The following is a 26,465-nucleotide window of genomic DNA, read 5'->3' as shown; positions in this document are numbered from 1 at the left end:
TGCTTTTCCATAGCTAAGCTGGGCAAAATTTTAAAATATCGTAGTTCCCGTTTTGGAAGTTACGTCCTTTTGAAGGTATAAGCCCACAACACGGGAATAAAAATCAGTGATTTTAGAACGATTTTTCATGTACTGTGACAATTAGAAGAAGTTTGTACCCCGTTTGGCATACCAAACGTTTGGCATAATGAGTGATTCAAAATGAGCAAAATCAAACACGATAAGTTTCATATAAATTTGCGCATTCTATTCTTCTATCAAACAAAAACACAACAAAAAAATAAAATCTAGAAAAAAATTGGCAAAAAAATATTGAAAGCAGGTTTATAAATGACTGAAATATTAACAAACAAATTTCAAGTGATTATTTATAAACATAACTTGAAGAAGCCGTGGCTAAGCCGTGTTCTCTGTACGAAAGCATTTTTTTAATTAAAATTTCTGCCAGAAAACAATTTCAACATCAAGTATAATAAAAATTGCGATTGATTTTTTTTTTCTTTTTGCTGATAACCTGGGCAGATTATTGTATTCGATTTCCATCCTTAATTCAGTAGGAAGTTCAATGTCAATTTCAAACCCAATAATTACCTTAATATTATTGAGGGGATTAGAAGCAAAAAGGTGTAAGTGACAAGTAACTGATTTTGAGAAAAACCGAGTTGAAGTTTTTTCAGCAATTTTTCAGTTTATACAATTAGTATGTAGAACAAAACAAAAAACTACCCAATATTTTACGAATTATGTTATTTTTTCCGTTGGATGGAAAAATCACATAAAAGCATCGTTAGAAAGCTTAGAAACAGTAATAATTTTCAAATATATTTAACTCAAAACCGACCAAAACGTCATGGATACCCCTCTATGATTTGGCCCCACAGTTATTGTTAAATCATATTTAGAAAAACAATCATTATTTGAAAGAAGGGTAAATTTGTGATAAATATATCAATGTTTCAGTACGAAAAAACCATACGATAGCGCGTTTCATGCCTTAGTATATTCAAGAGCATGTGATTGTTGAATATATTATCATTTTGTTTGTACCAATTTATTCCAAAATAAGCCTGATGTCGTCAGTGGGATTCAAAGAAACGTAAAAACAAATGTCAAATTAAAAAATCCTTGTTTTCAGACTCATTATGCCAAATGACTTTATACCAAAAGACCTTTATACCAATCGACTTCATGCTAAACGTCTTTATGCCAAATGGCCTCTGGAAAGCGTTTTGAATCAAAAGATCGAGAAAATTTAAAGATAAGGCCTTTATGAGGCGTAGCCATTAGAAGCACTAATATCAATTAGTTAAAAGGCATTCTGTTATCGTTAATCATGTTCAAATATTATCAATGATAGACTGCAATTACATGTCAAAAAAGACTTACAAAATTGTCTAGTTTTTCATAGGCTCATGCTGTACAAGTCATTACGGAGCCAGTTTGATCATGTGACTAAATGATTATAAGTAGTACGATATTCTGAATAATTTGATGAAGCCATGCACTCATGATGCAACCCGATTCGTAGTTTTTGGTAAATAAAACTAAGTCACAACTATTTTTAATTTTATTTTTTGTACACACACTTTGAAAACAACTCAATTAGCTTCAAAAGCTTGTGAAACTATCTTGAATCGGATGAGTTTTCATGAAGTTATGGTCAAACAAAGATGATTTTTTCAGTAAAAAGAGGAAACATTTAGGGAAAACTACTTTCAACTAAGACTAGTTATCATTTTAGACTAACTTGATTTTCTACTAGCTTTTGATAAATTTAATTCTGAAGAGAAGAAGAATTTCAGTATTGGTGAAAAAATAACAAAGTTATGAAGGCTTTACTGAAGGTCATATATAAAAACTTTAAAATTCACCTTCAAATCGCTTGCGCCACCTCTAAATATCAATATTTTTGGCTCAAAATTTGAGGTTTTCCATTTTAAATTATTTGAATGCAGAAGAGCACACGAATTTTTGGTTTTGAGTACTTTCAAAAAGTAAGCCGCACCCTGATATACATTTTGGTTGAATAAGCAGGCAACATAACAAAATTATATGCTTAAGATATCATGTAAACATCTTATTGTGTTATCATATGACACAGATTGATAACAAGTTTTGTTATACAGCAAATTTCCCTCGATGATAACTAAGTATGTTATCAATTAGTTATAAAGATCGAATTATTATAACAAATATTTAATGTTATTTACTCGTCGATGGCTTCCTCGATCTGACAGCTCAAAATTCGTTGATAACAAGAGTCTTCGTATTGATAACAAAAAATAACAACATGAATGCATGATGCATATCTTGTTATCACTATGTTATGCGGATGTTATTCGACTTTGCTCGGGTTATTGATGATTATTTACAAGAATAAAACAGTGGTCTGTATATAAGGTAGTGTAAATGATGTTGATGGATGATGCATTTGTGTTAAGTTCAGTTAGTGTGATTTCTCCGATTCGTACGTTCTGCGAAAAACAAGAGAAGATGCGTTCAGTGAAAAAAGCACAATTTGCGAAAGTTAAGCCAAGTAGATTAGCAAAAGCGAACTGATATCACAATTGTCTACGTACCTTAACTTCAATCAATCGAATCGGACGCCTGACAGTGAATTCACCCGCGTGACAACAATCACACTGAACTGAACTTTCCACACTGGTCCACCAGCTGTTTTTTCAACCGATGAACAGAGAAAAGACACCAAACACCAAAGACCATTGACAGAGAGGAGGCAAAACACGCTTTTATGACGACCGTCGGACTCGAAAATGGCCCCATAATCCACCCAAAACAACGCGTCAAAATCCGGATTCACCCTCACGCGCGCGTTCTTATCGGTATCAAAGGATAACAACCCGCCGCTCGAACCGCGCCTCGAACCGAGACAGATCGTGGTCCCGGCCGGCTGGCCGCACGCTTATCCACAGGGCCTTCTTATTTATCGTTTCGCGCCGAGCCCATATCCAGCGATTAATCACGGTGAATCATTAGCAAACGGAGCGAGCGACCGGCCGGTTATGGAAATGGGAAAGAGGAAGCAGCTCAGGTTGGACCACTCGGCCGGCCAACAAACCGAGCTGAGCAATCTTCCAATTTGTTTGTACCCGCAGGGTCCTCGGGCTGTGTTACACTATGGGATAGAGTAGGAAATTTGTGGACACTAAACAATAACTTACACGGAGACGGGACTCAACTCAATTATGGGTTGTTTCAACGCAATTCCATAGTTTAACCCAATTACTTAATTTTGGTTTATTTTTTAAGGTCCTCACTTGGTAGTTTGCCTTTAATTTCATTAGAAAAATATACTTGGTTGATTCAACGCAAATTTGAATGTTTTTAATCCGTATAGGCTTCTGAGTGAAAGAAAAATAACTAAAACTCTTACCGCTCAGCGAATAGTCAACGGATTTCAATAATCTTTAGTCAGTATGCTCATATACATATGTATCTTGTTTCTAAAAGTTGTCAAAGGATCTCGAAAATGTTCCTGTGGCCGGAGTTATTCTGGTGGGTCACAGGGTCAGGTCGGGTGAATAGGATGCTGCGCTTCTGTGCCCCTTGTATCAAGGAATTTTAAGAAAACGTATCAGTGTTAACCTTTTGAGAAACTATTAAATTGGATAACCATGTGTTCTGAGTGTCTTGGGTCATTCAAATGACCATTTACGGGTCCTGGGACGCCTCAGATTTACGATAAAGTGGCCAATTTGTATCTAAACATCTGTGTCAAGCTTATGGGAACGCATTTTAGTGAACTTTTATGGTTGATCTCTACTTTTAGAGAATTGAAACGGTTTAGTATCCAACAAATCTATGGCCGGTACTTCGGGGCAATAAGTCCGAGTGGGCACATCCAGTATATTCTAAACGATGCAAACTTCTTCATTTATAATGCTGAGCATAAGATCTTAAAAATCTATGCAAATGAAAATGATTGCGAATGCAAATAAATAAAAATAAACTGTCATTTCCCACAAAAATCGCCTTTTTTAACCCGACTTGACCCAGTGACCCACCAGAATAACTCCGGCCACAGAAATATTACCGACTTCCTCTGGCCTCTGGAAAAATGTTTAACCCTTAATTCGGGCTTAAATGTAGGAGTGTGACATAAACCAATACAAGGATTTCGTCCAGATTTGGGTCACAGATTCGTTTACTTGACTTGTTACTTGAGAATTTCCCAATATTAATACCATGCCAAGCACTCCTCACCATATGAGACTATCACGCTTGATTAAGATAAACCTATGTTTTTACTATCTCCCTTAAATTTACAACAACAGAGGTAAAATTGTGCCATTGCCAGTACAAGTTGTGATACAATAATAATAGCAAATATCCAAATAGTTTCAGAAATAAGGACTGCTTAGCCGAAAAGCATACTCGATTGGTATAAACAGTAGATTTTCCAAGAACGTCAAGTATTAGCCTGTTTACTGTTTCCCATAATTCATTCATCTGCTCTGTTGATTTCTCCGAAAGTTCATTTTGTTATTTTTTCACCGGCTTTCAGAAGAATTCCTCCTAGATTTCTCTTGAAGCTATCTCCATAGATTCTACCAGGAATTTGTCCAAGCATATCTGGAGGAAGTACTCTTGAGGTTTCCTAGGGGATTTCCCTAGTGATTTTTTTTAATATTCTTTTAAATTTTTTTATGGAAGTTCTCAGTCATACGGTAATTTCTCCAGTGATTCTTGCATGACTTTGCAACCCATAAAGAAGATTACTTTCCAAACTTCATCCGAGATTTTTCCTGATTTTTTAGTAAATTTTTCAAAGGATGCTTCGTGATATCCATCCATGTATTCATCAGGTGTATTGTTTACAGAATTCCTATTCAATTGCTCTAGCACAATCGTTCAAGAGTTCTTTAGAATTTCTCTAATGATATTTACAGGAATTACTGTACTTGCTTCTGAGAATCCATCAGGATGTTTTGCAGAGATTGCAAACGATGTATAGATGTCCATAAGCAATCCAGGATTTCCTCCAGTGATTTTTCTAATGATTTTCCCAAAAAGCTTGCAAAAAGTTTTGGAAAAAGAAAGACTATGATTACTAATAGAATTTTTGAATGAATACTTATTCAGAATATAGTCATAACTTCCAAGTAGCATTGAACCAACCTCTGAACCTTTGAAGAAGTCTTAGCAGTTGGCAGGTGCTCAGCGACACTTCATAAGATTTTCCACCAATTCTTTCAATTATCAGAACGTTTATTCTGAAAATGAACACTAACTTATGTAAATCAAGCTAACATAACCTAGTTACAACCTTGAAAAGTCAAGAAAACAAATAAAAAAAAGATAGAGCATTTAAGCAGACAATTTGTTCGATTTATTACTGGTTAATTAGCCACAATCGATCTTTTGTTTTGGCTTAGAGCACTATTTAGTTCTGCAGATTCGTACTTTTAAAAATGCCACTGTTAGCTCCCATTTCATCTGCACTTTAAGGTTGATGATAAGATAGCATTTCATGAGAATAACTAAATTTTAAACTTGTATCAACATTTATTTGAGAATTGTTATTAAATCAAATGGTAAATCGATGTTTCAGTAGTGTTGACCTTATTTATCTTGTGGGAATTCGCTCTTTGGGGCTCCGCTTTGATGGTTGGAAAAAATCCAACTAAAAAGCACTTGAGTTTCAAAGGTCAAACTGACTGACGTCTCCAGTGCCTTTATATTGAAGTCTCCTTATTTAGAACAAAAATGCATGTTAATGTGCGTTCCGTGACGTTTTGCACTCCAGATGCGTGAGTCTTTAGCATTTTCACCAGCTGATCAGGCTTGATAATAGTTCGGTGCAGAGTTTGTGAGAGAGCGAAAAAATAGTAAGCAGAGAGGCAACGAAAGATGAGCGAGAAAAAGAGACACAAATCATAACGGAGGAAAATTTCATCAGAAAAGACCGCCATCACTATTCCGCGAGGCTTGTCTTGTTCGAACGGGTCAAACAAGAGTTCTTTTAAAGTGTAGTAAGGGTGAGCATAGAAGTAAGAGAGAAAGGGTACCAGAAAAAAAACTTCGCATTTCGATGCACTGTCATTTGAACCATTTAAGGAGTGTTGTGAATTTTGAGTTCAATTTTTACTCCTCCGAAAATATCGAAATCGCCTCATTTTTGCGAATCTCGCTGTTAACACGCGAGGATGCCTTCAATCATTTAAGTGTCTTCTGCCCATTTTCGTTCAAAACGTTTTCCTTTTTTCCGATATTTTCGCACGCAGATTCAAAAGCGCTTCATGCTCATTTCACGAGAATTAAAAACAAAATAAGGAATTTGTCTTCAATAAACACTCACCCAGTTTTCCAAATTGAAAATAAAAACATAAAAAATTCTAAACGGCAGTAGTTTTGCGATTTTGCACTTATTACGAAAAAATTGACAGACACCAAAATCCATTCCATTTGAATGTAGAGTTGTCTCGATTTCATAGAAAAATAACCGGCATCGTTTTACAAATGTTCGAAGCCAGTTTTCGAATCAATGTTTCTGGAAATCAATCACTCTACTGTATGTACTATTTGCTATTTTGAATGTACCGTGCACCTCCGTTAATTTGAAAACAGCACCTCATGCAATCCATCGGGGTTCATTTTTAATTTGAGCTTCTAGTCACCCTAGAACCGTTTTTTTTGGCTAGAGTGGGAATTCGCTCGTTGGGGGTCCGCTCATTCCATGTTGGAAAATATTCCAACTAAAAAGCACTCGAATGTCGAGAAAAGATGTCAAACTGACTTTGACGTCTGAGCACCGTCGCATTGAAGTCACCATAACCAGAACAAATGTGCATGTAGCGTTTGTGCGTTTCGTGACGATTTGCTCTCCAGATGCGTTAGTTTTGAGCACTTACATCATCTGTCAGTCGTTCCAACTAACGGGTCGGATTCGCTAGATGGAAGGCAATCGTGTTCCAACCAGCGAATCCCCGCTGTACCTCTTTCGCTGTTTTGTTTTGATTCTGCATTCCACACACGGGGAAAAATTCTGTGGTAAAAATAACTATTTTAGCTGACTACGCCCATTCTTAAAACTACCATGGAAAATCAGACCAATTTACTATGTTTACGGTACACCCCACAGCATTACTGGTACATTTGACAGAAATAATTTACAACAATCTGATTCCAACTACAGACATGGTAAAATCAAGCGCATTTCTGGTCTGCTGAAAATTGCCGGTGCGAGCGCTTAAGTTAACCCCCTAAAAGGGTACTTTTTACCGCACAATTTTTTTTGCGTGCAGCGTTTCATTTCACTTTACTCTGTTCCTGCGAAATGACGATTGGATCATTTTTAATCTGAACGATGTGCAAATTAGCGAGATACAAATTACAAAGCGAATATGGTCAAACCAACGAGGGAACCCGGTAACTGCAATGAATTATATGAAGATTCGTGCAAATTTCAACGAAAAAACTGGTTATATATTTTTGATGAATTAGGGATTCTTGAGCCTCAAACTTGCTTGATCAGTGAGAGTACGTTTTTTTCTTATAAGAATCAAGTCTCGCATTATTTATGATAACACCCTTCAAGCCATTGGTAAACACAAATGTAGTTCGTTGTTTTTGAGTATATAAATTATTAAAATAAATTATTAGATAAATGGATGTGGGCATGGAATTTTTGTTTTGCGGATAGCTCAATAGCCTAACCGGCTAGAAAGGTGGCGTTGTGGTTATAGATTCATAGTTGTATATACTTTACCATCCTCAGCAGGTTACGACAGGCGTCTTCGTCAAAGTTGTTTAGAATCACAAGGGCTAACATTATTTGAGCCGAAAGTTTCGAAATTTTGCCAATAGGCGGCGCTAGTGAGCATGGAATGTTTGTTTTGCGGATAGCTCAGTAGCCTGATTACTTAGAAAGATTGCGTTTTTGGCAAAGTTGTTCAGTAGCACAAGACCTGGCATTATTTTTGTCGAGGACACTGCCTAGTGGCAAAATTTCGATACTTTCGGCTCAAATAATGTTAGTCCTTGTGATACTGAACAACTTTGCTAAAGACGCCATCTTTCTAAGTGGTCAGGCTACTGAGCTATCCGCAAAACAAAAACTCCAAGCCCACTAGCGCCGTCTGGTGGCGTTATTCCGTATCAGAATGACCACCGCATATCAGCCCTGGAGCTACTGAACAACTCTTCCGAAGACACCAACCTTCCAAAACATTAAAATTTAGGAATATTTTATGTTACAAAATTGTGCATTTTTATCCCTCATGATTCATTTAGTGCAAATCAGGAAAAAGCGCTCCTACCGGCCAAGTTCTCTACTAAAAGGCTGATCCTCCTAAAGGTACTGAAACTTCGCCGAAGACAGTACAGTGCTATCTCTTTGGGAAGCGAGATATTCAACAACACCCCCAAAGTGACGAAATCCCATAAGCACTGGGTCTCTTATAACGCGGATTCCTATAACGCTCCCAACCTTGTGTCTAATAGGAGACCTGACTGTAGATATGCTAAAATTTCTGTACTACGTTTGCAACTGAAAATAAGTTTTGTATGTTAATCGTTTATAATTAAGTTGCTAAGGATTGCAATTTTTACCTATTTTAAGCTAAAGTTGTTGCTCTTGAACGCATTCTTGTCACTAACCAAGCGAGAAAGCGAATATTAACAGGGCTCTCCGATTATGATGTGCCATGAACTGTTACAGTTCGTGAACAGGCTTTTCCATGTGACTGGCCTTGCTCATTTACCATTGGCGTTTTACTTTTTATGGCATGATGAACAATCCCCGAAAATCCTATAGCAATAGCTTGATAAGATGGGTTTTATCATACACTGTTATCCCCCCGAAAATAATCAGAGCTGTAGCAGTAGACGATATACAGTCTCTCATAATGTGTTGTGAATCCTGAATGTTCAAGAGAGCGATAAGTAAGAGATACTCTCAATTATCTCAAAGTTCAACCCTTGATCAAGATTAAGGATCTTCTGAGAATTTTAAAATCTTGGTTTGTTAGTGAAAACCACATTGATGGCAATAATGCTGCAGAATCTCTTATAAATAGGATCAAAGGAGTAGATTTCAGTGATGTTGAAGCCTTCTTTGGTGTCAGGTAATCGCATCCGCACAAAAAGATTAACAATCCGCGTACCATACTCAAGTCTACTCTTCTGGTTCTTTTTATATAAGCTACCTGTCGGTGAAAAATTGGTTCCAATGTTTCTTCTTATGCACATCACATGGCCGAGTGACTGTTTCCGACAGTTAGTTTTGTTTTAGCAGAAAGTAGCCATCGTCCTTCGTCATACAGCATCGTTAAATGCTCTGAAAAACTCTGATTTTGTTTCATGTACTAAGCCAAAAAGGTAATCGATGAAGAGAAATCGATCATTGCAGATACGCCTGTATGATACTCAACGCGATAAGTCTACCCATCCAGTGGATTACAACAAAATTGTAGCACAATTATATCAAGATTTATTACAAATAACAAATTTTGTTTCATTTTTGTTAGAGGCACATGGAGTTGATGGAGGAAATTTTAACATTATTAAAAAAAAAGTTGTAATAACAAAGTCTCTTTAAAATTTGTTTAAATTTAAAACATAATTACAACACAATATGTTATAAAAATGAGATTAATTGCATATAACAAATTTTATTATAATTCTATTATGAAAAAAAAAACAAAATGTGTCATATGTATATTCATTTGATTTAAAACATAATGAGTAACTCATTTGTTTAAATTATAAAATATTTTGTATCAATTTTGTTTAGTTTCGAGAAAACTGTGTTATAATTTTTGTTATTTTAACTACTAACCAGCCAAAATTATAACATATCTTTTTAGAAAAAAAAAACGCGCTTAATGGATAACAAAATCTGTTACAACTACCAAGTACTTTATTCTGTCTCAAATCTTATTGCTCCATCCCATAGTGCAGCAAAGTCCGGACAGTCTAACGCGCCTCTTATCGTATCGCACATAAATTCTCTTCAAGCGGAGTGGCCTGAAAATCACTTCGCAGCGTCTATCACCCAAAATTTACATAATCCATATCGCACAACTCCCCGACTTCGTCGACGAACGCACCCGGCTTTGTTTTAACGCTTCGCGTTTCGCAGAGACAACACACCCAACTCCCGCACGCAAATGGGTACCGATAGTCAAAAACGTGTCATAAATTTTCGCGCACGACGACCGTGGTTCAAATCTCGCCGCAACCGGGTGACAGATTAAAAGTCTACAGTGGGGAGGCATTTCGCGTTCCACTTAGTTTTTCTGCTCGTTGCTATGTTGCAAGAAAATAAAATCTTTATTAGTACACAAATGAGACTGGTAAGTTAACAAAAAATAAATCACAATCATAATTTCGAACCTAAACATCATCAGTGCCGGGTCACCAGCACAGACAGTTCTCTCACTCTTCTTCGGTCCAGTTTTCGTTTTCTTTTCGCCCCCTCTCAAAGTCCTACCATCCGGTTAATGCTTCATGCATCGGTCATCTCTCAACACGTTAAAAGCGTTATAAAAAAGAGGCTAACTATTTAAAAACTCGATCTCCGCCGCGGGTCGCTCGCTGGCTTGAGTGCGTTGTCGTCGTCTGCGTTTTGGGTTGCGTTGTCGTTGTAGCGCATTAATAATAGCGATCGTAAAAGTCACCGGTGATAAAGTGCGTAAATAAAAGGTGTGTCTCTGTAGTAAAACGACGAAATGCATTTCGGACACTCGGACTCACGCGGACCTATTGGTGTGGATGTGTGAGCGGTTGCGTGTGATATGGGAAATCAGATTGTGGGGTTTTGGATTGTGGGGGATCGAAGGTTTGGTGCGGATTGCGGGAAAGAGAGAGTAAAGAGAAATTGTTACAGTATAGGAAAGATTTGGACGACGTTCCATGTGAAAACAACAAGAAAGTTGAGAAATTAGATTTGACCATTTCTTGTAAGATTTGGGTTTTTGCTGAAATGTGTGTTGGTCAAAATTACCCGGCAGAAATTTGCAGAAATCTGATTTAACATTATTGTAAATTGACTGCATAAGCTCCAAATTACTTCAAAACCAAATAGAAACTTTCTGAAACATGATTGTTTAGGCATTTTGTAAAACTACATATTGTACGCTTATTATTAACCTTTCGGTCGTCGCGCGAATTTTTGTAACACGAGTAGTCACCCTTGATTTTGCGAATATCCCTCCTGGACTAAGAAAGATGGCGTCTTCGTCTTCTTTGTTGCAAAATAGTAGCAAACAAATCACAACTGTTATACAAAGTACAAAAGCCCGACACCTCGAGGGATAACAAGCAGATTAACAGATTGCAAAGTGCCCCTAATGTAGTTAGTTTAGGGGCAAGAGATCGAATTACAGAACATAGAATGAAAAAAAGCATGGAGGATCCCTTAAGAAAACATCGGATACCTACCGCAACTATAGGAACATGAATTAAAAATATACCACAACTGAAGGAACAGTGTACCAATAGTGGTGGTATTATTTTTCACTGATATGCCGTGGATTACTGCGATGAAATCATTTTTCTCATTAAGTCAATGGTCGTTACTTCCCGTTACAACATTAACATGTACATTAATTGCGCTTCTTGAATTAAGGCGGTTAAATGAAGTTCAATCGTGCTTAGTACCTCTACTATTGTACATCTACCCTATATCTAGAAAAGCTGATCGGTTTATTGCGTAAGAAACTAGAAAAAAATTACGTAGTGCTCCTCGTAGTGGTTACGAGTAACAGACAACGAAGAAGGCTAGAAGTGGTAGTCTAAATACACGTATCTGTGAAAGATAAGCAATTAGGGCGAAATTAAAAGGTACAAAGTATTCAATTTTACATTCTTGATTATCTATTGAGATTCTGCTCAGGAGGTCGAATATATTATAAAAAATTGAAAAAAAAAACTTTAGGTCCAAGGAAGTCCAAAATATTTTTAAATTTATGGAATCCTAGACAGCTGTAACTGTAGTAACAGTAGTAACTGTATTCATGCAGATCAACATAGGACTGGGAAAGCTTCAAGACCATTGGTGCATTGATGATAATACCTTCATTAGTGAAATATTATTTGATCAATATTTATATCTTTTTTTTTTTGTACCAGTTCACTTCACTTCACAGATTTTCCAAAAACTATAACAAACTGCGAAACTTTAAAGCCAGTGATATTACTCTATAATTTCCTTATTACATCAAAATGATATTATTCTGTTTAGTTTTTGTTGGATTTTTCGCAGAATTGTGTAATAAAAATTCAAGGCTTAGCCTAACAAATCTTACTGGAAGAAACAAATAATTTCTGGACTGTCGTGAATCGCAAACCAGTCCAATACGTAAAAAGTAGGCAAAGGGCGATCCATTAATTACGTAAGACAATTTTGGCGGTTTTTAGATCCCGCCTCCCCCCATAGTAAGATTTTTTGAATGAAAATAAAAATAAATTGTATGGCGCGTAAGAAATCTCAAAACCACCCTCCCCCCATAAACCCTTACCTAATTAATGGACGACCCCTCAATGAGAAAATGTACTGAAAAGTTTTTGCCAAATTTGACGATTAAAGTCGTAGTGCAACTGAAAGATCCTCGGAAAATATGTTGAGAGATCATTTCAAAATTTCTTACCCACCCACTTACTCGTGACTGATTTCGTATGAATGTTCCTCAAATTTTGTATAGGCTGTAACATATCAAGGACACCCATCCACCCTTTCAGTGATTTGAATTCGTGAATAGGCCCCAAAAACTGAAATCTTGCGTAACTTTTCAAAGGTACCAATCTGGTATTGAAAGGCTCATTTTCTCTTCAATCGATAATTGAGCCCTGTTGTGTAATTTGTATGACACGCTAGCCAAGAACCTTGTCTTCAGATCTTTAATGAAATAATGGGTGTTCAGTAAAAAATGAGAATGATTTCAATTAAAGTAAAGAGAGTATTTTTTATTCTCTCCAAGAGAATTGCTCTCTGGACACTCTATAAATGGGTAGTATGTTTCTTTTCGCTCAGGAGCTGACGTTTCTATCTAAGATAGCGTCGAAACAGCAAGCACTTCGCGAGCGTGTTGTACGGTTTTACGATACGCCGTTTGTGCCGAAAGAAAGGAACCCGACCAATTTGCCCCAGTGCCGTCCCATCGAGGATTTTTTAGGCTCCCTCAGTGCAAAACTAATTGGCGGGCCAAGGATACGAAGCAGTTGACCAAGAAGATCCGGAAGATGGACGTCAGTGTCGTCTAGTGCTCTTGTGAGAGCATCGTGCCTAAGTTGTATCGTACTGCTGCTCAGCGACCCTTCTCCAACATTCATTTATGTTTTTTGAAGAATAAACACAACTGAAAAAAATCTTATTTCTAACGTTATTTCGCAAAAGCTTTATACTAGTAACATAATATTATAACTTATTATCTGTTATAATCGAAAGAGAGCGAGAGAGCGAGTGAGTTCAGCGAGATATCACTGAATGTAAAATTACTTATGAAGCTTAAGACTCCATAAAATATATCACTGGATTTTTTCAACAATTCTGCGAGCATATTTAGTGTTTCCTACATAATTCTTCCAGAAATTCTCCAAAATATATTAGATTTTGATTAATCATGGGAAATATGATCTCTTTGGGGGCCTTCCTTAGCCGAGTGGTTAGAGCCCGCGGCTACAAAGCAAAGTCATGCTGAAAGTGTCTGGGTTCAATTACCGATCGGTCCAGTGGTCCAATGGCAACTTTGCCAAAGAAAGCTCTCATGAAAACCCGATTTAGTGGGTCACCGAATTCCGTGAAAATTTGCTATTTTGTTCCTTATTCGAAATAAGGATACACGTGTTTTTGGATTTTTTGATTAGGGTGACCATTTCCGAAATAGGATGACCAGAATAATGGCGATTTTGTAAAATTTTTAAATATGAAAAAATTATAACTTTTGAACCGCTTGACCGATTTTCAATTTTCTAGGGTGAAATGAAAGCTAAAAATTTTGACTTTTTAAGAAAAATATAAAATTTCACAGAAATTGTTTTTTTTTTGCATGAATAAAATTAAAATTTTCGTTTTTTCGTGTTTTGAAGGTCTTGGGACAACATAGACTATTGCTGTTCTCATTTTTTCTTGATAGTTCAGGCCACATCCCCGGGGCACCTGGAATCTACTATAAAGTGGTCATGGCAGCCGGTGGTGCTGAAAATGCTTCGGAAAGCATAACCTTTGAAAATCATGAAGTTTGATGCCCATATTGATATGGTTCCGGATATGTTCCTAATTGACCACTTCCCCCAAGGCACCTGGAACCTTCTATAGTGGTCTGTGCATCTAATGGATCTGAATACGCTGCAGGAAACATCATTTTCAAGGTTGATGTCCACTTGGATATAGCTCCGGTTAATATTTACATGATTGGAAATACGAACATTACTGACCATGCTTTCCGGAACCAGTTTTACGGAAATGGTCATATTTCTGAAGATTTACAACCAATCTTAATGCGTCTGGTGGCATTCAACTTCCTGTTAGTTCTAGTTTCTATGAAAATTGCAAACATCTATCAAACTTTACACCGCACAAAAATACAAGCGACAGAAAAAATTACATTTGGACATGACCTCAGAAAATCCGGAACATCTCCGGTGTCCAGTGGCCAATATGCATGGCCAAGGAAGTTCCTAAAACTGGACCAAATTTGCCGTCGACTGCTTCCAGATGCATCCAATTTCATTCATTTCTAATAAAGTTATAAGCATTTGAATTTGGGCAAAATTTTGCCTATCCCCTTATTAAAAAATAAAATTTGTTAAGGTAAATAAATTTCTGATCCATTTCAGAATATGATATAATATTGCTAAAATCTTTGAAATCGCATATCTTCTTCTTCTTGGCATTAACGTCCTCACTGGGGCAGAGCCTGCTTCTCAGCTTAGTGTTCTTATGAGCACTTCCACAGTTATTAACCGAAAGCTTTCTTTGCCAAAGTTGCCATTTCGTGTGGCAGGTACGATTATACTCTATGCCCAGGGAAGTCAAGGAAATTTCCTTTACGAAATTTTTTTAGACCGACCGGGAATCGAACCCAGACACCTTCAGCATGGCTTTGCTTTGTAGCCGCGGACTCTAACCACTCGGCTAAGGAAGACCCTCTAAATCACATATGTGATGTTTCAAAATAGAATTTAAAGCCCCATTTTGTAAAAAAATGCTAAATTTTCCATTTTGAACTTTATTTTGAAACGAAAGATTTAGAGCAATACACCCTTTGGAAAAAATGTTTAATTTAACAAGAGAAACATTTTTTTTTTCAAAATATATCATAACCAAAATTTTGACATTTTTTTCAATGTGGGACATTTGCGATAACTCCAAAGTGTATAATCAAAATGGTGTGAGTTTTTTTTGTTGTACAAATTTCAAGTTATTTTCTAGTGGCGGAAGAAATTTCAGTTCAACCGGAGCTTCTGGGTCAAGATCCAAGTTTCCAAACTTGACCATTTTGTATGTCCTTTTGAATATGTTGCTGAAATCCAAACTTACATTTCTAAACGATAGGCATATGGCATACAAATTCACTGCGGATTAAGTTTTTGTCTCAAGCAGCAAAATACCGCCATTTACTTAAATTGGGGTCGTTGGAACCATTGCCGTTTTTGAAAATGTCATAGTACAACTAGTTTCTGATATATTTTTTGCTGAAAATGCATTATTTATTGATTTCAGTCAACTTGCATGCAAGTTTACCAGTTTGTAAGCTGATTTTACTCTTCATTTTCTACAGAAATAAGTGTTTAAACAATACGAATCATTGAAGTTTGTAGTATTTTCGTTACTAAAACGGTTCTTTTTGGCGATTTGGGAAAGTATTGTATTTAGCATTTAACAGAAACGTCAAATTTTATATTGAGGTTGCAAGCATGTTCAAAATACAAAAATCATAAATCAGTTCAAATTTTCTCCAAACCTCAATTAAAAAAAGTATTTTATTTAAATTTGACTTATATAGCAAAATATGTCACGTGCAAGAGTATTTCGGAAAGCAGTAACGGATTCAGCAGCCCCAAATTTAATGAAGTAACACATTTTCATCTTTGAGACACGTGGAAAGGTCATTTCTGTTTCGCTGTTATGTTACGTTTAAATCCAAGCTTTTTAACAACATCTGCCAACGTAATAGCAAGTAAAGTTCCATCAAACCCCTCTCGATTAATTTCGAAACTCACCCTAATTAAATAAAAAAAAAAATTCATACTTGAGAACTGTTCCAATTAGCCTGAAAGAAACCGAACTCGTTGGTCAATTCTTTGATCGTTTGTCAAACACATTTTTTGAGTATTTTTAGTGTTTGTGTACACATTTTTTTTGTGTTTGCTTTTATAAATCATTAAATCTTGCTAAGTAGGGTAGACGTACCAATAGTGGAGGTATTAAGCACGATTGAACTTCATTTAACCGTATAAATTCAAGAAGCGTAAATCATGTACAGTATGGCCCATAAAAAAATGCGAAAATTTTTTTAACGTGAATATAGCATCCACAGACATTATTTTCATTGTTTTTGATAGTGAATGTAATTTCGGATTATTGTAGTATATTCTGACACAACTTCGTTATCCAGAACAATTTTCGTCATATTTTTCTTTTTGTCCTAAAAAATGTAACAAAGTAAATAAGTTCAAAGGGTTTTTCCATTCAAAGCTAGAAACAGCGTCTGATTGTCGTATACTCTGGTGATAAACTTTCCACCTTCAAAAATCACACTGTATTGTTGGAAATTTTAGTTTGTTCGGTATCAGAGGATGGAGGAGTTCTTAGAGAAAGTGTTCTTCATGATCACAATAAAATATTTTGCCAGGGTCATAGTTTTGAGGGCATTTGCTTCTTATAGGTTTGATATGTCTTTAAGTTTTGTTAAAATTGAGTGAAAAATAAATACGGAGGCCTAGAACAGATTTTTGAGGATGAAATTTGTTCCTTCGGTTAGAGACAACTTATATCAATACTAGCTCATAGGTTTTGAGCAAAACGGAGCCGCTTATCACACTTATATGAAGGTTGAATCAAAGCTCTCCAATATGAGCCGTTCTTTCGAAAATATGTTTAAGTCTCCAATTACCCAGGTATGAACCCATTCTATCATTTGATATGGGCGTATGCTGGAGACAAGGCCTGTGAAGAATATCACGCCATCGTTGTTGTTTTAGAAGCTTTCATCACACAGGTATTGAACTCGACGTCCGCATGATAAAATTTGAAGGTATGCTTCCAATTCCTCTCTGGTAAGGTGAAAGTAACAGATAAAAATCATGTCCAAAGCGATCAACTGAGTCTAAATAGATTAAACAATACAAGTAATGAATAATACTTATGTTTCATTCACATTTTCTATGTAAAAACTACCATAAAACATGATATGACGATTTTCGCATTTTTTTTATGGGCCATACTGTATATGTTAATGTTGTAACGAAAAGTAACTAATGAGAAAAATGATTTCATCGCAGTAATTCACGGCATGTCAGTGACAAATAATACCTCCACTATGGACCTATGCACGAGTTCATTATTTGACGTTTTAGCAGTGCCGTGTTATTTAGGTACGTAGCCATGGAAACCAATGAATTCGGCACCGCTCAAACGTCAAATTCGTGAACTCGTGCATAGGTCCATGGGGCTCTGCACAAAAATCATCCTCTCTCTTTTACTCTGCCATGAAATTAGTAAACAACAAGGCCAGTAAACGTCAAAATCCTATACAAAATCAAAACAATTCAGAGCCCCATTGGTACGCTGTTCCTTTAGTTGCGGTATCCGTTGTTTTCTTATGGGATCCTCCACTATAGGAACACTTTGCCGCAGCTATTGGTACAAGGAAAGTTTGAGCAATTTTAGTGATATTTCATCAGTTTTAAAGCGTTCAATCTTCTCAATTATTCCGTGTATCAACAAGCCAACACGTCGATTTGCAGTGTCGGTTCTGTGGCTAATGTACTAAAATTAGTGAAAACGGCACTACCGCAACTATAGGAACACCCACAACTAAGGGAACACTTACCCTATCGGTTAATAGCATTCTTCCTCCTCCTATAGTAACAGTAAATAACGGAAGCTTAACCCCCTCCTCCATTCATACGTTATGTAATTGGTGTACGATACCATAGAAATTTACTCATTTCAATGCCATAAGACCAAGCTGAGATTCATGGGTTTGAATCCCTCCAGTCCAGGAAATTTTCTCGATTTCTCAGAAAATAACAGTAATGTCGTACCTGGAGGCAGGATCCACTATCGTAATCATCTTCATCATCGAAACTTTAACATAAAGTGACCAGACGTCCCGGATTGTGCGGGACAGTCCCGGATTTGAGCAACCTGTCCCGCATCACCAAGCGTCCCGGAAAACGTCCCGGATTTTGGAGATAATCAAAAAACTTTGTACTTGAAACATCAACAATGAAAAGTTCTTGATTGTTATACAGAAATTCAAAATTAACCTTCATATACTGGTCGGCTTTCTCCATGGAAAAAGAAGATTCTAATCCAGATCTAAACAGGATTCTTATCAATATTTGAACAGAACTTTGTTCTTATTTGTACAAAATTCGTGCTGAAATCTTCGCAAAATATTATTGGAATCTTAGCCTAATTCTATTTGCTCTCAAAATTAATTAAAATATCTGATTTCTGATCTAAATTTATAAAATCTACACATCCTATTACCAGAACCCTAACAAAATTCGGGTAAAATTCAAAATTTACTAAATTCAGAAGAAGTTTTCAAAACATTTCAGCTGGAGACTTTACAAAATATTATTAACTATAAATTGACGCTTATTCGGTTAACGTTGAATGATAATTCGGCAGTTTGGTAATCCAATCCGCATGGTTATTAAATTAATTAACTTATTACGCGTGGTAAGGATGGCTGGGATTTAAAATTATTAACTATATTTTCAGCTCATGATGTGGTTCTGAATTTTCCCTTGACACTGTTAAGAAACCTTTTAAGATTTTGTTCAGAATCTACTTTTGATTTCAAATTGTTCTCAAAATGGTTTTTCAATTCCTGCAAAGATTTTGATCGTAATAAAGTCTCAATTCTTGGGATTTTGTTAAGCAAACTAAATCAACGTTTCTAACCCATATATTTATTAGATTCTTTCTTGAATTATATTCAGTCTAAAGTTCTAACAAGAATTTAGTTCGAAACACCATACATTTTTGCTTCAATTTCTCTTAAACAGGTATGTGAGGCTTACAAAATTCTGATTGCAACTAATTGAAAATTCTGGTTCGAAAATATAACGTGATCCAGATTTAAATTTAATCTTATTTTGTCATTTTTCATCTATTAAATATTCCATATCAACTCTTCCAAAACAAATTATGGAAATGCAACTAAATATTGGAAAACACATGTGAAATTTTGAGCAAAAGTGCAAATCATAAAATTACTATTATTTTAAAACTTCATATATAAAAAGCTTTAAAATCTTATAAATTCCCTCCAAATTTTATTATTTGATTACTTCAAAAAAATAATAAGAATGTGTAAACAGTGCTCGTTTGATTTTGGCACTATTAATCTCAATGTTTCTGTGAGTCCTTTTGAGACATACCTTGTTCAAAATAGGTAAACTCAATTCGTGGTTATTATTACGGTGATAAAAGTTTTAATGAAATCAATCGTTGTTCGATTTTGGCACCTTTCAATTTAGGAAATATAAAATTTTTTGTCATTTTGGAAAAATTGAACCGGCATTGTACTTTTTACAGGGTGTCTACTACCTGGAAAAACCTGGAAAACCTGGAATTATCAGGGAATTTTATTCAACCTGGAAAAAACCTGGAATTCTCAGGGAATTTTGATCACAATCAGGGAAATTATTTTGAGGCAGTAATTCATGATATAATATGTTCACGCCAAAGGATTTGTACGTCATAACCCAGAGCTATCAATTATTGCCAGAAAACTGTTTCATTCGAAAAAAAATTCGGCTGCGCCGCTCTCAAAATACTAGAAGGTGTCTGAAGTCTCTATTTTAACCAAAATTGTCTCTAAAATCTCTTTTTTTCCTTGTCTTGCATGCAGATAACTTAGATGCAAAATTTCTTCTAGTTTTTCTCGAGAACAGCTTCAGGAAATATCCTTGTGGTTTCTCCAGAGATTTTATCAGGAATTCTTCAAGAAATTCTTTCAGCATTTTTTCATAGGATGCTTACAGGAGTTCCTTCATAATTTGCTTCAGGAAATCCTTGAACATTACAACGTTTCAAATTGTGACATATTACGGGTCAGTGCGCAAAATCAAGAGATTTTCAACTAAATGCATTTGTATTGCATGATTTGGTGAAAGTTAACAATGCGTCACATGTTACTGCCAAAAAATAACAGTGTTGGAGCTGGAAATAAGGGTAAAATGCCCTCTTATGGATTGTAGAAAAAGGAATCAGGAATGGATCAATAAATAAAACCTAAAGGCACTTTTCAGATAGTTTACACTTTCGATAGTTTACACCCTGAAGAGCGCGCATGAAATTTTTGCGAAAAAATCTGAAAACTATTCAAAATAAATGCAACAGTCATTCAAGTCATCGTGCAAAAGTTTGGGTTCACCCCTCAGTATTGTGTATTGTGCAAAAGTTTGGGTGTCTTTGAAGAATATAACATTACGATTCTAATGAGACCTTGGTTTAAAATTTTGGTCGATCCAATGCTGAGGAAATTACAAATGTTTTTTCAGTGTGTTTTTTGAAAAATGTCACAACTTTAAGTTAAAATTTAGTGTACAAAAATCAAAAAATGTTTCTGGAAAAATACATGCGAAGTAAGAATAACTCTTTGCCTTTCGAATACGGCTTAAAGAGTTTCAATTAGACGCGTAATCACAGAGATATGGACTGACCACTTTTGTATGTTTTTTAGGGGGTGAACCCAAACTTTTGCACGGGAGTGTATCTACTTAACCCCTCTACCGGCAGCTTCCTTTTTTAGCGTCAAACATATTTTCAAATCACGATAACTTTTTAGTTTCTCGATATTTTCGAACCATTTTTTCACAAGTTCTCAAAAAACTCTTCTAGTTTTAGAATCTGTGTCGATATTGATCATTGGTCATCTGGATCCGGAGATATTCCAAAATTTTTTGGGGACCGACGCGTTAACCATAACCCACGTTAATTTCTCAGGCTACAGACTTTTTATCGTATTCGTATATTCACTTCTCGGAATGATACACTAATGCGAGTATGTTGTGAAAAAATGAAGAAGTTTGGTGCAGCCGTCCTTGAGTAATGAGTATTTATGTTTCTGGTACCATGCTGGACAAATAAAGATCTTGAAAACTCTAAAAAACCTCATATTGTAATTTGCAGATTTCTCCAAAAATACTGAACCGATTTGTATGATTTTTTTCAGAGCAGCTCTTTATTACCTGGCATTGTATAGTACACAATTTATTGTTTTGATAAATTGACCGAAAACAAAATGGCCGCTAAAAACATTTTATATGGAAAATGTCGGTCCCCCAAGGAACATCGGAATATCTTCAAAACTCGATCACCAATGATAAATATCGACACGGATTCCCAAACTAGAAGAGTTTTTTGAGATCTTGTGAAAAAATGGTGCAAAAATATCGCGAAACAAAAAAGTTATCGTGGTTTGAATATTTTTTAAGCGGTAAAAAATGAAGCTGCCGGTAGAGGGGTTAAATATGTTAAATAACACGATCGATTCAATTTGAGATATTTTGATGAATTTAGCTTTTTCGCAGGTCAGAACTGTATGATAACTTGTTAATACATCGGTAAACTTAGTATTTATTGTAAAATATGCCCACATATCCAAATAAAGTTTAATTTTGCGCCCATGAAGCTGTCTCAGTTATCTAAACGACCGATGGAAATGAATGTTACATAATCTGTACTAAAAATACGCATGCTCTTGAAAGTTCCGTTCAGTTCACAGAGCTTTTACAAACGAAATAAAAGATATCATCATTGACAAATACGATTCATTTGAATAGCTTTGGTATTGTTGCCATCTTCATATTGTAATATTGGATATTGAAATAGTTTCAGCATGCTTTACATAATGTTTAGAAGTGTATAAATAACTATTAAATCAGGGTTTCTCAACCGGTGGTTCGCGAACCCCTAGTGGGCCGTGATGGATTCTCAGGGGGCCGCTAAGACATTTTAAATGTACTAGTTTTTTCCAGTATTGTTGTGTATATTTCTATTTTTATACAAGGGGGAAATCTACAACCAGACCCCTGAAAAGGCTACTCTGGGAGTGTGGAGATATCGCATCAAGGAAGACCCACTAAAACCAACCAGAATTACATTACCCTAGGCCTCATACCCTTTTCTCACCGAAACCACCTTACGGTATTATATTTCAATCTTCGAATATTTTTGTAAACTATAATTTTTTAGATTCAAACTTTACAGAAACTGATAAAATATTTTCAATGTTTCTCTGTGAATTAGATATTTACTAGTTACATGACAAATGTGTATCTATAGATATGCATAAATGTTTCTAGACATTTTAATGACATTTTCCTAAGAAGATTCACATTAATTCAATACCTATAACACGTAGAATTGATGAAGCAAACTTCATTATACAATTCATTGGAAACCACTCAAATCCATGCAAAATGTTTCAACATTTATTGACAATTTTAACTTAAACAGTTTTTCGAGGAACAGAAAATTCTTAGCATATTTTCGATTTTCTTGATGGATAACTAACAAGGTTTTCGACAATTCCTTGTGAAATGCTTCCTACGATTTCAGTTGGGATATGAAGTCAATTATCATGCAGCCTTTGCAAGCATGTTGGCTGGATTATTAACAAAATCTTCAAAAAAATGTTTGGTAGTAAGATCTTTGTGGATATCTGCTGAAATACTGTGGAAAACACCTTATGACATTTTGCAAATATGATTTTTGAGAAAATCTTGAACACGGATTCCTGTGAAAATTTTGGAAGAATTTGTTGGCAGAATAATATGAGTCTTCCCAAGAATTTCACCTCTAGACTTGCGTAGAATTTGATCAAGATCCTCCTGGAATGTTCATTAGCAAAATACTTAGTAGACTCCTGTTATCATTGCCATTTAATTTCTACAGAGGCAATGATCCTCCGTAGTTATTTCTATCCTGTCAAAGACTGGCTTTCGTAAGTATATTTTTAAAATTCTAGAGAGAACTTAAAACAAAATCTCTATTAATGATGTTCAATATCAAAGAAATCCTTCGTGTCCATAAATTTTGATTTCAGGAATCTTCATGTTCAGGGTCCGCGGAATGTTTGTAGAATTTGAAAGTGGCCGTAGTCCCAAAAAGGTTAGGAACCACTGTATTAAATCGAAAACACTTTAAAATTTGTCATTAATTTGTTTTAGACACATAAAATTAGAGTATATCTTGAACCTGGAATAATTTTTATAAAACCTGGAAAAACCTGGAAATATCAGGGAATTTCATTTCGGTAAACGAGTAGACACCCTGTTTTAGTATTTCTTACAATATTTTTCAAAAGTTTACCTTTTTTGTCCCGCATTGAAGCCAATCACATCTGGTCACTTTACTTTAACATAAGATTTTTTTTTCTGTTCAAAACTGAAATTTATGTGACGAAAATGTGGTACTGTGTTTTGATTGGGAAATAGAATACAGTGAACAAATTTTCATGTAAACATTCATGATTTTGAACGAAAATAAACTGCTTTTAAAATTTTATAATTGATGACGGATCCTGCCCCCTCAACATGATAGAAAGCTTTTTTTATTCAAAAGAACGAGCAAATACACATCTTTTTTTATAATTCCTCCAGGATGTAAACATTCAATAATTTTTTTTATTTTTCAACGAACAACTTTGATCAATTACACACTCCTGCAAATAAAATTTGTATTAGTGATTGCACAACCTGCATCACTGTATTGCTTTCACATGGAACGGAACGTCTTTTCTACTGTCTCCCTCACCCATGGAAAAAATGCCCCAACATCAACCGAATCGGGATTGGTTCAGCTTACCTATGATCGCGCAGGTGATCCTGCCGACGGAAAGCCTTTCCGCAAATGTCGCACGAATAGGGCCGCTCGTCGGTGTGGGTTCGCTCGTGGATCAACAGGTTGTACGATTTCGTGAACTGGCGTTTACAGAACTGGCAAATGAATTGTTTCTTCGGTCGCTGACTGGCTGCAGCGGCTGCCGCAATTGCCACAGCCGACGATTGTTGTCCTTGTTGCTGGGTGGTCACCGTTGCAGAAGGCGTGGACGAGCACTTTTTCGACACTGCTGCAGCGGCAGCGGCTGCCGAACTTGCCACGAGACTGGCTGCGGCGGCTGCAGCTGCGACGGCGGCGGCCGAACTAGATGAAGATGCCGTCGCTGCTAAAGTTTTGAACTTGTCGGCGCTCATTTGCTGGTGGAAGGCAGCATTGAGGACTAGACTGGGATAGCCGCTGTCCAGAGAGTTACCGTCGGACGTTGAGTCATGCATAGGCTCATCGAAATTGAGATCTTCATCTTGGTCTAGAACCGGGAGTTCATCAGAAAGTTCATTGTTCTGAAGCAACTGTTGCACCGTTGCAGGTTGAGTGTCCATTAGCATATCATCAGCACTTGTTACCACGGTGGTGGACGAAGTGCACGTTGAAGCCGAGGAGGTTAAAGGCATGGATGGCAACGGGGTACGGTTGGATAGCCGCAGCACATCCGACTTTCCGGTAATTCTTTGTAGCGTGAGATATGATTCAAGAGCCTGAAGGTTGAAAGCAGCTGCAACAGGAGAATTGGCTGGCATAAGGGCTGCCTGTTGCAAACTGGTTAACATGTTGTTCTGCAGCGAAAGCACAACCGCCGCGGCAGCTGCAAAATCACCCGGTTGTGAACTTCGTGCCACATTACTGGTCGCTGTGGCCCCACCGGCAGCAGCGGCTGACTCATTCGATTGCTCCATCACGTTCGCTTGGCCGACGGTTTCCAATAACATTTATCAACCACCACTACCTCGACACGCTTGAGTATTTATCAAGCTCGGATTAACTACCAGAAATTGATGTAAATTAATCACTTGGCTGCTCTCCTGTCAAGTTATGATCTCATCGCTGGCGCCGCCGTGTAACACAATCCTATTAAAACACTCACTCAACTCACGGCAGACGATTCGTCAATCTTCGGACAAGATTCGTGCTCCGATGTGTCAGGATTTCCGACGCACTTCAAGGTCTATTTGTTCTCTCGTGTAACCGTTAATTGTTTACACTAACCACGCGCATGCCCTGCTTCTCACACATATGTGACGACAAGGCGGCAACTACAAACGGCAAACCGTAGATTGTGGACAATCTTATCATCCGCGCTGATAAGCTCTCGAGCCCAGAACCAACCTATCCAAACAGATGTGTCACTCCTTCTTGGCCACTTTGGTGGATTGTCTTCTGATTCACTTCACTGTTCGCACACCCCTCCAGGCAAACACATACACACCCTCACCTTGTCAGGATAACGTTCAATTGTTTAGGATTCTAATTGGATTGACTGGCCGGAACCGGAAACTGGGTAATTCGCGCGCGCACCCTCTCACCAAGAAGACACTTGTGACTTTCTGGCACCGGAGACCGTGACTGCTGGTCTCAACTCCGCGTCACCGTCGTCGTCTTTCATGTAGTTCTGCTGTCTACCGTATTGCGCTGCATACTGATACACGGACTTTTTCTCTTCTATGATATAGACACTTGGATGGGTTTTTTTTACTCGCGCGCGCGACCTGCTGCCAGTGTTCAGTTCCAGCTCGACGAACCTGGGCTTGGGAGGAAACCGGGAACCAACACTACGGCAACACCCGTTCAAGTCATTCGTTCGCCTTTGCTGGCTGGCCTTTACTCTCTCGGTAGTTTCTGCTTCAAATCGAACGGACTCTCCGGAGTCAGCAAGTCAGCAAAGTCAAAAACTTGTATTTTGTACTTTTTTCTCCTGCTGCTACATCAAGCAAGACTACACCAAGAGAGGGAGAGATCGAGAGGATTAGCACCGGACTGAGTCTTTGCGGGTCCGTCCAACTCGGATGGAGAGAAGAACGCGAAAAAGAGAACACCTCCGCCTTTACCTGATCAAAGAGGTGCTGGCTGGGAACCTGTTTGGACTCTACTATGTATGAGTGTGCAGCATTTATGCTCTTATGCTTTGTGTGACCCTTTCCTTTCCAGTTCCACAAACGGCGATCATCGATGCCATGGGAGAGCTGTTGGGTGCTGCTTTCCGTATTCTTTCGGACCATGAAGGCATATTTGGTTGGGCAATGGATTTGACGGCGACTCGTGCGCAAGAGGCATCCACAACCACCCGGGGCTGTTGCGAGGGTGTATATGCGCGATCAAGCCGTTGGTTGTCTTGGCTGGGACCCGGGAACAGGTATTGGCTCAGTTGAGTTTCAAGCCTTCTTCGTTTTGGGAGTCGTTTTGCGAGATTTTTCTTCCG

General features: G+C 37.0%; 1 protein-coding gene across 1 annotated transcript in view; it reads right to left on the bottom strand.

Annotated features, from left to right (window-relative positions):
- LOC5569194 (protein sister of odd and bowel) overlaps positions 1-25,960 on the bottom strand; it is a 36,596-nt gene extending 10,636 nt beyond the window's left edge. The window contains exon 1 of the mRNA XM_001652727.2: positions 24,017-25,960. Coding sequence (XP_001652777.1) covers positions 24,017-24,978 — 962 coding nt within the window. The 5' untranslated portion in view covers positions 24,979-25,960. The remainder of the gene's footprint in view (positions 1-24,016) is intronic.
- Positions 25,961-26,465: the final 505 nt, after the last annotated feature.

This window comes from Aedes aegypti, chromosome 2 (genome assembly GCF_002204515.2).
Source record: "Aedes aegypti strain LVP_AGWG chromosome 2, AaegL5.0 Primary Assembly, whole genome shotgun sequence".
Taxonomy (NCBI): domain Eukaryota; kingdom Metazoa; phylum Arthropoda; class Insecta; order Diptera; family Culicidae; genus Aedes; species Aedes aegypti.
The sequence above is the reverse complement of the archived record's forward strand: the minus strand, read 5'-3'. Positions and strand labels throughout refer to the sequence as shown.